This window comes from Patiria miniata, unplaced genomic scaffold (genome assembly GCF_015706575.1).
Source record: "Patiria miniata isolate m_02_andy unplaced genomic scaffold, ASM1570657v1 HiC_scaffold_18, whole genome shotgun sequence".
Lineage (NCBI taxonomy): Eukaryota > Metazoa > Echinodermata > Asteroidea > Valvatida > Asterinidae > Patiria > Patiria miniata.
Window position 1 is genome coordinate 16,820,696 of NW_024037056.1, and position 15,210 is coordinate 16,835,905.

The 15,210-nt window shown below is 39.8% G+C and overlaps 1 protein-coding gene across 1 annotated transcript; it reads left to right on the forward strand.

Annotated features, from left to right (window-relative positions):
• Positions 1-339: 339 nt before the first annotated feature.
• LOC119724919 (smoothened homolog) lies at positions 340-14,048 on the forward strand. The gene is made up of 12 exons (XM_038196236.1): positions 340-677; positions 1,172-1,938; positions 2,656-2,865; positions 5,496-5,668; positions 6,460-6,679; positions 7,054-7,177; positions 7,979-8,071; positions 8,626-8,734; positions 9,316-9,504; positions 10,197-10,348; positions 10,659-10,820; positions 10,942-14,048. The coding sequence occupies exons 2-12, from the start codon at positions 1,477-1,479 to the stop codon at positions 11,373-11,375; spliced, it is 2,328 nt and encodes a 775-aa protein (XP_038052164.1). The 5' UTR covers positions 340-677; positions 1,172-1,476; the 3' UTR covers positions 11,376-14,048.
• Positions 14,049-15,210: the final 1,162 nt, after the last annotated feature.

The following is a 15,210-nucleotide window of genomic DNA, read 5'->3' on the forward strand; positions in this document are numbered from 1 at the left end:
ATTTCGGAATAACGGGGTTATATGGCAGTAGCTACCGTCACATGCATGTCGTTTTGTTGTGCGCCGTCTTCGCTACAGGGCGCCCCCTTGCGGCTATCTCGACTGTTAAATTTCCAAACTTTCTACTTTTCGTTTTGTTTACAAATTATTATTTTGTTTTATAGCTTCAATTATGTACCTGCATCCAACAGCCCTATAACTTATCTTCGATTGGAAATAGTTTGGCGAAAGGTGAAATTAATGCACAAAAATAAGTCAAAAGTTTTACCATCTTCGCAAAGCGCAAGTCGGCAACTTTATTTGCATAGGAATGCTCCATTGTGTCACGTGACCAGGGAAGATTTTTTTTTTTTAGGCCGTCGACTTGCCCCACCATTGTTTGACAACTTCAAGATAAACATCCTTATGTTTGCCAGGCAATTCATTGACAAACAAATCAAAAGTGCTTCGAAGCGTCGACTATTGTGTCCTTAGTGTTTATCGCGAAGGCTTTGGTGGAATAATTGTTGGAATAGCAAACACATTTGCGGTTAAATTTTGGAGGAAAGAAACCTGGAAGTTTGAAGACGTTCGATGCGGTTTCTTGAGAAGTTCACTTTGTCTGGTGTGGCGTGCGGATAGGGAAAAGACTGTATTTTCGACATCTTAGTTCAGTACTCTTCATGCGATGTTCAAAGGTAGGAATTGTGCTTAGTTTGATGATTCAGAATTTCAGATATCTCCTTGAAAATTACTAAGGAGATAGGCCTAACATAGTATCACTTTCCATGTAATATTTATAATGTTAGGCCCTTAACTTTTAATTTTTTTCTTCAGCATTTATTTTGGGGGGGGGGGGTTCTTCATTTTATTTGACCTTTGGGTATAACAAATGAAAATGCTTATATCACTGTAACTTAATCCCAGGACTGGAGTCCTAGGTATTCAAGGAACCATGTTTTTTTTTCTCCAAATAATGAGGGTTACAGTGCATGGAATTCCCAATAAATTTACGCTGACTTCTTTGGGAAAGTTTATATAGGAAAGTTACAGAAATGTATTTTATTAAATTCTACGCTTTTATATTTTGTTATATGTATCGATTTCTTCTTCTAAAACAAGAAAAATTGCACAGAGTTTGTTCTTAATTAACCCTGAAACTTGGAAATTTACTTGGAGTTTGTGGTTTCAGTAAATCCCACAGAAGCTGAAAGCTACACGTACGACGCTTGAGTAAATTTCACTGGAAAGATGGAGATCAGGACAGTACCAACCAACTATCAAAGTTTGTTCTGAGCATAAAAAGATGTAGATGAATGAGTTAGCATCTGCAGATTCGGAGAAAGTGATGACAAAACGTTGGCCAGGAATACAAAAATCCTACCCAGAATAATTTTCCAGAATGGAGAAGAAAACTTCAAAACCATGTTGACTGTGGAATCTTAACTTTCTCAAAATATTCTTGAGAAAAAAAAAGCAAAAAGTAACGTGAACACCATGGGCAGATTTTCCGTCACGTATTGCACCTTGACTCTCCTTGCCTGGACATGGACAATACCGCAAAGCCAAGCCGTGAACCTGACTATTTTCGATGGTCTGGGCGCGCCGTCCTGCAAGCGACCGAGCACGTGCGTTCCGGTCATGAATTCAACGTGCTTAGGCTCGTCCATCCAGCATTCCTTCACATCGCTGGATTTAGCCAACGACTCAGTCACCCAGGAGGATATTTTGCGCAACTTTCGCATGTGGGAGGGGCTACGACTGGTGCCGAAATGCTGGGAAGTGGTCCAGCCTTTTCTCTGCGCCGTCTACCTGCCGAAATGCGAGGACGGAATGGTGGAGCTACCCAGTTACGACATGTGTTCGGTTACCAGGGAACCATGCCGTATTGTGGACATTGAGCACGGCTGGCCGGAGTTTGTGACGTGTGACGAGAGCCGCTTTCCACCCGATTGTGACGTAGGTTTTTGAGGCAACAACAAAATATCAGTATGGCAGCAAATAAGTTGTCTTTTTTCTGCAAAATTGTCGTGCAGTGATGCAGGCCCAGCATTCAATTGTTTGTTGCAATGCCCATTGAAAGTCTCGCTGAGTGCAACTGTTAGGGTTTCACTCGGGAGCTTCAGGGCTTGCGCTCTCGTTATTTCTTACACAGTGTTCCCAAGTGAGGTATCAAATTGAACCGGAAAGTTTCCCTGACAGAACGTATATTTCAGATTTTTTTGTTCACTGAGAAATGTCCAAACAAGGATGTTATATAAACTGCTTTGTTTCTTTTTGTGCCAGGTATATACAACATTGCAAAATATTTGAAGACGACAGAAAGTATATTTCAGAATTTAATTTTTAGAGAAAAAAAAAATTGTAATACAACTCGTGTATATAAAACCAAACTTCCCCAAACCAAATCTAACCTACTTAAAAATCGAATAGTCAATCAACCACAAAGGGAAACTGACTTAGTGCATAATAATATATTATTTTGTTTTAAAGTTGAACAAAGAAATTGACTGGAGCGGGGTTTGAACCCTTGACCTCGGGTTTGCAGGTTTCGGTGCTCTACCAACTGAGCTGCCCAGCCCTATGTTGGCGGTTTCCAATTTTGTCAGTTTTATTTCAATAAAGTGTGTCTGTTAATAAACAATAAACAATGTGTTTTCAAACTCTTTCCCACAGAACGTTTACAAATCCATCACCTTCAACACGACGGGCGAGTGCGAGCCCCCGTTGGTTGCCACGGACAACGAGAAGAGCTGGTACGAGACCGTGGAAGGATGCGGCATCCAGTGTCGGAACCCCCTCTTCACGGACGAGGAGCACGCGCAAGTCCATCTGTTTATCGCGGTGTTCGCGAGCGCGTGCGTCGTCTGCACGTTCTTCACTCTGGTGAGTTTTTGGGAAAAGTGCCTAGCACACCGAGACATTAATCCGAGGAATATTTTGTACTTTTGAGTAACCAGTGGTTTTTATTTATTTACCTGAAAGAATTAAGAAAATTGCCTTGTAAATATTGTTCAAAAGTGAAACAATAGACACAATTTCAGGAAGACATTTTGCTACATGCCTTCCATTGATAAATTTTGTTACAACATTTTATTGAAGTAAGGAATATCAGAACTCTATTTTAAATTGGTCCGCCAAAACTGAAGTGTAGTTTTTTCCTATTGCATGATAACCAAAGTCTTGGAAACTGTGTGATTCTGCTAAATAATTAATAGTCTTGAATTATGTTGCAATGGTCTTTGAGATTTTTCAGACAAACATGAAGACGCACACATGAACCAAAACAGCCTGTAATTTCACAGAAGCAATTTTCTGTGTACCAGTTTGTTTGCTGTGGCGTGCCTCAAAATACTCCCCAAACAAACTTCAGACCCGTTCTCTAGGGAAAATTGCCTTCCCTTTCATGCCTTTATCATTTCCCATAAGTTTCCAAGTCAGAGACTCGGCCAAGCACTAACATTTTGTAACAAAAAATGAAAGCTTTTTGAGTAATTTATTTATTTGTGTAGTGCCGATGTTGCGCACCATTTAAATGCTATCTTTTAGTTTCTATATTTACGCTCGGCCCCTGCTAGTAACTTCTCCAGCTCGCTGGTCCAGTGATCTCATTCTATGAATAGGTACAATGGGCATTAGTTAGTCATTGAGGGAGTTGGGTAAGGGGTTTGGGCGCCCACAAAAGCCGCCCATTCAACTTTTGTTATGGCAAGAAGGAAAGTTTGCAGAGTTACAGGTACTTCTTATTGTAGAAATTTGGAAACGGGTAGCAAATTTTGTTAAAATGTAGGCTACCTGCATACATACCTAGGGACATTTTTGAAACATTTGACTTATTTTGTATTTTGGACGTTTCAAATACTTTCAAATACACTTTCTTACAAAGATTTTTACCTGATCCTTTTTTTACAAAAATTAGTTCTATTTTTTGGCCAAAAGTCAATTCACAGAATTGATCAAGTCCAGCCCATAAAATTGAAATTCAACTGGAAAGGAAAATACAGGACGTTTACTTTCAAAATAATACCAATGAAACAGTGAACACTTATTTCAGTATTTCAACCATTTTGTATTTTTTTTTTTTTTAATATTGCACATTAAGCATAGTCACATTTTAAAAATGCATTTGCAGTTTAGAAATTCATATCTGTCTGTTGTGTCCTTATAATTCTCCAAGTATTCGCAACAATTTAATAAACTTGATCTGGATTATACATGTACTGTACGTGAAGTAGAAATAGAGAGCAATACAGTACTGTTGTGCAAGTATCTTGCCAAAACCGCAAAAGGAGAAACAATTTTCAAATCTTGGCAAGCCTATTTGTATCGCATTCATGACTTCAGTACTAGGAAGGCGAGCAAACAAAGTTCTTTGAATCACTTTTTCCCTGGAGGAAGGCCGGTTGAAAGAAGATCCTGATCCTCGACAAAAGAACGGATCATCCTTTTTCTTCTCTGGCCCTCCCCTTTGGGTTGGATTTTTTTTTGGTTTCATTGTGAAGTCATTTTGTTTATTGAAAGCGCAATGCAGTGAAAAAAAAATCTGATAGTTACTCAAGCCTGTTTACAGGGTGAGTCAACAAAAACGAAACCCAAATGGCAGGACAAATTTTTGAATGAAGTTTTGCCTGTAGCACTTTCAAAATCTAGGATATGAAAGCCCAGTCATTAAGCTTTCTTTTAGTACAAGAATCATTTAAATCACACACGTACTTTTCAAGTTACAGAATTTTGAACACAGACACCGTTTTAAAGTTCTGTCCACGGATCACCAAAAAAGTGTTCTTTCAGGGCAACGAAAACAATTCTCATACTCGTAGGGATGCATGTGAATTGTTTTTGTTTCGCAAAAGAACACTTACGTTTTTTATGATCCGTGGACAGAACTTTAAAACGGTGTTGTGTTAAAAATTCGGCACTGATTGTGGGGCAGGAACCAGGCTTCCCCACGAACGGAATCATGGCAGCCAATGATTCAACATTGTAAAGTAATAAATAAAAACATTGGCTGATTTTTTGGTTATTGCCTGTTTCAAAAGTTAATAACTTTTGTGTATTGCTAGAAAAATAGCAATTTAGAAAAGGAATTCATATTTCAGGATCAAATTAGGTTTTGCCCTTCACCGACGTTTTTTAAACATTGTATACTCAGTGTGTTACCTCCCGAGTGAAAGTTGGAAAAAATCACTCGGGTGAGTATACAGTGTTTAAAAAACGTCAGTGAAGGGCAAAACCTAATTTGATTTATATCACCCCGACGCAAAATTCCATCTTATAATATTTCAGGATGAAAAGTTCTCAAAAAAATAGTATAGTAGACTCTCGTTAATACAAAATTGTTGGGACCTAGCCAAATTATTTGTTATATCAGAATTTTGTATTAAGAGGAACATCAGTCTCATTCATTGTGCACATAAATGTACAGTCGGGACCAAGGCTTTATGTTTGCTGCAACCAGAACTTGTCTTTGTTCTAACGAGAGTCGACTGTACAACGTTTCCCTTGCCCTCCACCAGATCACCTTCTGTGCGGACTGGAAGAACTCCAGCAAGTACCCAGCCCTGATCCTGTTCTACATGAACGGTTGCTTCTTTGCTGGCAGTGTCGGGTTCCTGGCCCAGTTCCCCAGCGGTGCTAGGGACGACATCATCTGCCGGAAAGATGGCACTATGCGCCTTGCTGAACCAAGGTAATCTAGAATTCATCCATTTTTTTTTGGGGGGGGGCGCATATTTTTCACATTAATCTTTAAATATCTAGTGCTAGGTTCACACATTCCCGAATTAGTTGTGAATGCAACAAGAAAAAAAACAGAATTGAAATTGGTTCCCGAATCACCCGATAATTTTGAACATGTTCAAATTTGTCAGGAACACTTCCCGATCTTTAACAATTTTTCCGCCGAACAAACAGAATCATCCCGAGGCAGCCAAGAACCATTTCCGGATTTACTCAAGAATTGGTATATGCGGCAATTTCGGCTTAAAAATCGGGAATGTGTGAACCGAGCATAAAATTGGCAAAGTCCAAGACTAGCAAGAGAGTCAATTTTTTCCCAGAAACTTGAATAGTTGAAAATGCAGAAGAGCTGTCATAAGAGTTTAAATTCTGCTGCAGAAATTCTTTGAATAAGGATGGTTTTTTTAACCTTAACTCCCTAGCATGATTTACTAGGAACTATACCCATCCTGGCAAATTCTAACCCCATTATGGGAAACTGCACACACATATTTCTGACTTAGTTTCTGGAGGTGTGCCAACCCAATGTAAAAGACTGTCAGTTTAGGGGTACTGTACCCATCCTGACAGATTCCAACAAAACATGCAGTTGGGGTATCAAACCCCAACAGGTTGAGTTCTGTTAAGGTTAAAAGGGGTACCAGGGTGCCATACTGCACATAAATGCACACCGCTAGTATTCAATCCAAAAAATGTTCTTAAAGAAATTGGCAAGCCTGACTTCTTTTTTTTTTCGTCCAGCGATGGGGAGAATCTCTCCTGCATCATAATCTTCATCTTAGTCTACTACTTCATCATCGCCGGTGTGATATGGTTCGTCTGGCTGGCCTATGCCTGGCATCTCTCCTTCCGTGCCCTGGGCACACCGCGCCAAGCCCTGAAAGGCAAGACAAGCTACTTCCATCTCTTGGCCTGGAGTCTGCCATTCATACTGGTTGTCATCATTGTCGCTATCAATGAGGTATGTGCCGAACACGGTGGGGGAGGGGGTAGGGGAGGCCGGGGTGGGAAGGGCATGGGGGCAGGGGGAGGAGGGGGCACACCGCGCCAAGCCCTGACAAAATTACCTGAAAAAAATGTTTTAAAACCTATAAACAAATAATTGAAATATTTGATGCAGTGCTTTATCGGCCCCTATATGATATATGATATCTGTTATATATGATATATGATGGCATTTCTTATATATCCTTTTTTTAAACCAAATCACACTAACTGAATTTGTAAGTGGGGTGTCTTGCATAATTTGGCACAAAATGTATAGAAACATATACTTTTCCAAGCTAGTACCCTTGCAGTCGAGTTTGAACCCTGATTACTGGTTTCTCTTCGCAGGTGGACGGTGATTCAGTTTCCGGGATCTGTTTTGTGGGTTATCAGAACCACTACTACCGGGCAGGGTTTGTCCTGCTACCTATCGGCATCATGCTAGTGGTAGGCGGCTTCTTCCTCATGAACGGTGAGTGTCAAACGATCTGGGCTCTTCCTAGGATTCCATTTGTCTCTCTCCCTAGGACTACATTTGTCAAAAAAATACCCAAAATGTCGCACAGTAACGATAAACTCAGTGCTGTAGAATGTGGTGTGACTTGCATGCTATTTGCTTGTAGTTACTTCCCGTACTAACGTATACATTTTTTCTGCTTTTATGGGAATTCGGTTAATTACTCACGAGTACTCGACTACTCATGAGTAATTTCTTTGTGAGTACTCGAGTAGAAAAATCCACTACTCACCCAGGCCTGGTACCCATAGAACTTGTGCTGCTCTTTGATTGTTTAAGGCCAAAAAAAAAGTCTTCAGTTTCTGGTTTGAAGCTTGCCCCACAAGTGGTGCGGCAATGTGGCTGTTTATTGAACATTTAAGTTTTTTTCTTCAAATATCGGCTAATGACTGCAAATGGTGCCTGACTAAATTCAGTGCAAAATATATGGGAGCCCAGAGAGGCCACATAAAGCTTATACTCGATTGTAACCACATCTAAAAACATGTTAAAATTGTGTAGCAGCAGGATTCCAGTCAAACCAGTGAGTTTGGCGGTTTTGAGACATCGTCTCACATTGAAGCAAAAACTTTTAAAATTTGCCGACGCGCATGGCTACAGCGACACACGCATACCAGAAAACGGAGCCTTTTTTTGGCCTAAGAAATATTGCAGATGCTTTGGACCTGCTCTTATGTTTGCTATTGTTTTGTTCTTGTCACCTCGTCACATTTGTTTCGATGCTACTAACCATGCGATGCCGTTGTTGATTTGCAGGTCTGAAGACGCTGTGCACCATAGACCGAGACAATCCTGGCCTGCTGAGTGACAAAGCAGCTCATCGCATCAAGGGAACCATCATCCGCATCGGTGAGAAAACAGACAACTATCAAAATTAAATAAAAGAAAAACAAAAAACAAAAAAACGAACAAAAAATACTCTGTGCTGGACATTTGACTGAGGCCTCGCTTTCCCTGTTCACAAGTGAATGTGACCGTAAACCAATCACACCTGAAGAGACATCTTGCCTATTTTTTTTTCTCCAAAATCTTCTCAAATTCTGTTTCCTTAAATTCATTTCCAAAAAAGGTTATTTATCCGTGTCAGATGAGCCTAAATTAGAGATCAAGATTTGTAAAGAGACCATGACAAACTTAAGCATGCTTTAAAAAAATATCTTCTATTTCCCAGGTTTGCAGCATGCTGTTAGCATCGTGACTTTGGGCATGATCTTGGCTGTATGGCATTAAGAGGTTTATGGCTTCTGACTAGCACCCCTTGAACAAAGACGTTGACAAAATGGGGAGCCGCCAACACAGGGCTGGATAGCTCAGTTGGTAGAGCACCGGAACGGCAATCTGGAGGTCGTAGTCAATTTCTTTGTATAACTTGAATTTTTTTTTTGTTTATGATGAAATTGCAGGTGTGTTTGCCTTTCTTGCGTTCCTCTTTGTCTTCATCACGTTTGCCAGCCACCTGTATGAGTTCACCAACCAGGAGTCGTGGAAGAGAGGCTTCCAAGATTACTTAGTGTAAGTGGACTTGTCTGTTTGTTTGTCTCTCTGTCTCTCGCTCTGTCTGTGAGTATGTTGTAATAGGTTTTTTTTGGGGGGGGGGGGGTTTCGCACTAGCTTCCTGACACTTTCAATCCAAGCAGAATCCTTTTTCAAAAGGAACACTTTTGTCTTTATTTTTTTTTCAAAATTTTTTCAAAAACTTTCTTACCTTTAGATGTATGTGACCCGTTTATATATGCCTTCGGCTCGACCACAAATTTAGCTTCTCAGCTATGAGTAAGGAGATTAGCCTCCCAAATTAATATTATTATGGGTCTAAAAGAGGCCTATAATTGCTTAAAATTGGCCAGGTCACTCACGTAACAGCATTTGTTATTTGTTGAACACGAGGGTTTAAGCCAGCATTTGAAAAAGTGGTGTTCAAGTTGGCCTTGAATTGACAAATTTGTCCAATTGTTGCTATAGTTCCATTCTTCTGAATACATTCGCGTACAATAAATAGGGTGCAGACACCTCTGGGGAAAACCCTGTTGAACACTCCTATGAGCTAGACATTTTGATCTCGCCTATACCATTTCCTCTTTTTTTGCCCCCAGTTGTGAAGCCAACGTGACCTTCCTGAGCGGCCTGTCCGACAAGCCCGTCCCTACCTGTGCCCTCAACTCTCGGCCCAACATCAGCGTCATCATGGTCCACCTCTTCTCCATGTTTGGGGCCGGCATTGCCATGAGCATGTGGGTCTGGACGCCGTCCTCCTTGGCCATCTGGCAACGCACATGGAGAAAGTGAGTTACCAGACTGTATCCATTTTAAAAATGTGCATACATGAAAATGTCATGGAATCCTGCATATTATGATGATGTGTAATAGTTGGCTATGGCAGTCTTCCAGTTGCATTCCAGTTTACTAGACTTCGTCGCGTCAGTGCAACAAGGTCGTAACTCGATTCTGCAACAAAGTCGTATCTCGCGCGAATACGTTCCGTACAACAAGGTCCTATCTCGCGTATCGCGACGTCCATTGACTTTGTGTGTATATCCGGTTATTTTAAGCGTAATACGACCTTTTGACATTGAAATCTCACATTTCACGTACATGACTTCACACGCCATTTTAGGAGATATGACCTTGTTGCACGGACACAACGACTTGTTCTTTATGCATGTATTCCCTATACTTGTTGCATGTTCTGTGCATCATTGAGATACTTTTGTGGTGCTCAGTGGTCTTGTGTCAAATTGGAAGGCTGAAAGGAAGTGACATCTCTTGCCTCCAGGAATAGGCTCCTAAGATGCCCAAACAGCATAGGAATTGATCATCGAAAGCTGTAATTTTGTCTTGGAAAAGTCATGAAAATCATGGAATTTTATGTTAAGACCTCTGTATCAGCAACATCTCAAATTAGCCAGAGTGATGGATTTGGGCCCTTTTGAGTTGCATCGCAATTGTTGAGTTTTTTTCATTTTCGTCTGTGCAGGATCACACGGCAAGCCATCAACGAGCCCCAGCGGCTTAAGAAGAGCCGGATGATAGCCAAGGCCTTCGCCAAGAAGATGGAGAAGAAGGCGGATGACAACGATGACGCGCTGTCTGTCAGCTTCGAGTCGGCCTCCCATGATGATGCCATCGGTAATACACAACAAACTCTAGAACTTATATATCTGACAACGCTCTTTTGCCGTGGAGTGTCGTGGTCTGCAGTTGATTCTGCAGGTTGTGGGTTCGAGTCCAGCCTCGGGTTATGGTGCGTGTGCCCTTGGGCAAGGCACTTTGTCACTCATTGCTTCTCCCCACCCAGGAGTAAATGGGTACCTGTGAGGGCAGAGATGGTTATTGTGGTTGACTTTAGCTGCTTTGCACCGAAATGATAGCATCGAGCTTTATACTCCCCAGGGAGCTGAGATTGTCTTTAGAATGTTGCATTGTTCCTTTATTCCAGGTATGAAGTTAGACTTGCCCAAGTCCAGCGTGACCGAAGACTCGTCCTCGGTCTGGGGTCAGGGTAATAACGTCCCAGCCAGGATGCTGATGAGGCGCGGTGGGGGCGCCCTTCCGCTCCCGGTGTTCGCCACCAACGCCAGCTCACCAAGGAACTCTCCCGGTGAGTCACGAGAAAATCTACAATCTCACAAGCCGTTGCAAAGAAACACAATGATTGATTGATTGAATCCCTACAATGACAATGTCTTAACTAGTTTGCGTAACCCTATTTCCATTTTCAGATTCCCAGCTGGAGTCCCGACCCCCGACTGCCGCCCAAGCCAACCACAACATAGTCCAGGCGGAAGTCGTCATCGAGCCCCCGCCCCCGAACATGCGCAAGTCGCGCCGCAACAAACGCCGGGACCGTTCCCGTCGCGGCGCCAACCTCCCCCTGCACGGCCCCAGCGGACGCGAAACACCCATGCACGACCCCTACGTACAGGACGACATGGAGACCATCCCTGGTAGTGAGGAAGGTGTCATCGGAGCCCCGAATCGTGGAGCGCGGAGAGCGAGGCATTCCTTCCCCAGTGAGATCTCAGATCTTGATAGTGTGGCGCGAAAGTCCACAGTTCCTAAACTTCCAGCGATTCAGCGACGGCAGGTCAGTTTTGTGGCGCCTCCTGCCGACTTTGACTTGCCCAGCTCAATGTCGATAGACTCAGTGGTATGATTTTAAAAAACCTTGAGCTTCGTCACAAAATTCGGCTCAAGAATTATTTTCAAACATCTATTGCTACACCTCTTACATATTGATGAGCGAAAGCCAAAGTCTTACTGGTCCATTGACCATCACGTGTCAGCCGCTAGTTTTACTAACCGCGTACGGCACGCGACAATTCACGCACAGGGTAAATACGCATGCACAATCAACTATCGCATTGGTAACCCATGCAATAGTCTTCTACGCATGCACCTGACTGAGCAGTCATGGCATTATTGCATGGGGTAGTGTGCATATATGAACACCACCTGAGCTACATGAGAAGATTGTGGCACATGCGGGAATAGTTTCTAATACCTCGGGGAGCTAATATCAACTATCCACCCTCAAATCATGAAATATTTGTATACTGTCAAACGTAAATATTGAAACTGTTGCCTGATATCAAGTCATAAATATAGCATGTCAAGCATAAATATTCATGACTATGCAAATAATGTTTTTATATGCAGATTTCATATGCAAATGAAGAGCAGTGGTGCATTTTGTATATTTTATACTCATTCAATTTTTCATGATAAATATTGTAAGGCCAAAAAAGATATATATAGCTACAGTACCTAGAGCCTGAGGCTGTAATTTTATAGCATACAGTGATTTTAAAAGTATGACTGTGAAGGGTGAAACTCAACAAATGAACATCTCTGTATCGCAAAAAAAAATTTTCATTAAAAAATATCACGTATGGAAACAATTGAAGGAAAAACAGAAAACATAAATAAGAGGGAAAAAGCGGGTAAAACAGTGAACCTTATATTACTTTTGTAATTTGTAGCACTGTAATTTTTCATTGAAGGCATCTCGGTAGCTCGACAGCTCTTTGCAAACACAGCTCCAAATTAACTCAAATTTTCCCGTATTCATTAAACAGTGTGCTTGTTATTTGCAGGGTTATTAAGTTATTCGCTAAAAAAAAAAAAACTGATTGTAACAGTTTTTATTCATAGTTTATGTTCCTGGCCCCACGGTGTGCTTATCGCCTCAGTATTTTTTATAGAAACAATTCAGTGCTCAAGATGGTATTTCCGTCCAAAATTTGCCAAAAAGTTTATTGTAAAAAGTGAAATCTCAAACAGTATTCGACAGTATTGTTTTTAGTGAAGACTAGTGTCTTGAACTAGTAGAAAAATTAAGATATTTGTATTAATTAAATCTACACAACAACATTTTTGTATTATTGAATGTGCCTCTCTTAAACACATTGTAGACAAAATGTGAGTTATCTTCTGTACATAGGTTGCCTTAAATCTTTTTGCAGATTTTTTTGTATGTTGCTTCTAGATATTTATATGCCTTTTTTTGGGAAAGTAGACTACAGTACGTAGTGAACTTTATAGGTACTTGCTGTTAATGAGCTATGCATTTTGTATTCATCAATTAAATTTTAGCTGAACCCGGTCATTCATGAACTATGCATTACAAAGCAACTCTATACAGTTTACAACATGTACATAGTTTTTATTTTATACACTAGTTTAAAATTACTTTGTATTCATAGATGATACTTTTTTTTTTATAGCAGTACGTCTTCCAGGGTTGACAAACTTTCAAGTCATGTGAAAGATCATGGTACTATTTTAAGCATGAATATTCATGATGTGCAAAAAACAAAGATTTCATATGCAGATTTTTATGCAAATGAAGAGCAGTGGTGCATTTTGTATGTTCTATACTCAGTAAAATGTGTGGGTTTTTCCATGTTAGATATGTTAAGGAGATACGACAAAAAAAGTGGACATTCTTCCTTTTGAATCAAAGAATCTCCACCTTTTGAGTCGTTTCTCCGACTTAAACTACGTCCCTCCCGCAAGTATTGTCCAGTTTACAGGGGAACAAAAAATGTGGATTCTTATTAATGCTTTGAGCTATGAGATGAATTTGATCCATTGTCCAGCATTGGCTAGCTATGTAAAAGCTTTACTCCTGGGCCTTAATTATGCGCTTGTACCTTTACTGGATCGTGTTGTTAACCCTCTGCATGGGTGTATAACTTTTGTTCCATTCTTCAGGATGATGCATGCAGGGCCACATACATGCAGACACCATTAGTGGCTTGTAGTACATATACCATCTTTGTTACCTCTCTGATGGAGTTATACATGTACATGTATGTTAGTGTTTCAGCTACGCACATATACTGAATTAAAACACTATTAAAATGCTATCGATGCGAGCGTACGGGATGGAGGAGTTTTAACACCAACCACAAGGAAGTTTGGCGAGCAGCTTATTTGTGGAACCACTTTGTCAGCTGAGATGAAGACCGCTGACCTTGACATTGCTAGTACACCGAAATATCTCGCTCGCCACAGGAATTACTCTGTTTGGAAAATACATAACATCGGAATATCATCTGAGAAGTATTGATTGGTAAGTTTCTGGCAGTCAATTTGATTTTTCAGTTACTTATCCATTCTTTATAATTGTCAATGAATTGTCCTTTTTGTTATGTTTTTACGGACCATTATAATGTATACTTACGGACCATTTCAAGTATACTTGAATAACAAAGGACGAGTTGTAATAAAACTGTAAGTAAATGGACTAGATATGAACATTAAAAAATTGAAAGCGAAAATGTGAAATTCAGTGCAAATCGTTACAAAGCTAATTCTAGAAATTAAAAAAAAAGGAAAGACAAAAATAAAAAATAGGTTTCAGTTTTAACAGTAAAATATAATTCCCACATATAAGTAAAATAAGAATTAAAAATAAAGAAAACTAAAAATAAAATAAAACTAAAACTAAAAAAGGAGAGTATTTTATACTATTTCACTTTGAATCTATAGTCGCCACTGAGAAAATTTCAATATTAGAGCGGCAAATTGAAAAATGCAAAGAGAACATTCAATTGTGTAGACACAGTCAAAGAAATAACCGAAATGCTGACGTGCAACTTTAAAAAGTACACTGTAAAAAAAATGTTTAAATTGAGACAAAAACATTGTGGAATTTCTCTGTAAATTAAGCAGTTTTACAGAGAGGTATATAGTTGTAGCTTTAGCGTATGCAAGGCATATTTCTGTATTTTGCTTAAAGTTCTTTGAATTTTTCCGGTTTTTTTTTTCATGGCCAGCACGAAGATAAATGTACATTTAATATACATTCTTAAAAAATAATCGCCACTTTACGGAATAGAGTGACGTCACAAGAGTAGTTTAAGAATGCTGAATGATGCTATTATCAACATAAATATTCATGACTATACAAATTACAAGGTTTTCATATGCAGATTTCATATGCAAATGAAGAGCAGTGGTGCATTTTGTATGTTTTATACTCAGAAAAATGTGTGGGTTTGTTCATGTTAGATATGTTAATGTACATTTGTTTTCTAAGACACCTCAATTTTTTTTGTTACTGTAATGTTACATAACTTTTATTGTTAAAAAAAAATAATTTTAGACGGTACACAATGTAGCATTATCTTGTGTAATGCCTATTGAATTTATCTTTGTATAGTATTAAAAAACAAACTGGCTTTTGTTAGTAATATTCTGACTTTTCAAACAAGGTTAATTTCTGCTCCATTTGTACTTAACATGGGCAGATTTGTCACATTAATTGTAGAATCCTTTAACCTCTACAAAATGCAGTCCTATTGCTTACTTTTGTTACTTTCCCCGGTATTTGTTGCTAAAAAAAATATCATTGTCATAAGTTCCTCGTTCAAACATAGCCAAATAAAGTGGCGAGAGCCCCTTAACCAGCATTGAAGTTGTAACCCTAAAAAATCCTAGCCAAACCCCAGCCCCCTGACAAGAACCACGTTTGTGTAATATAA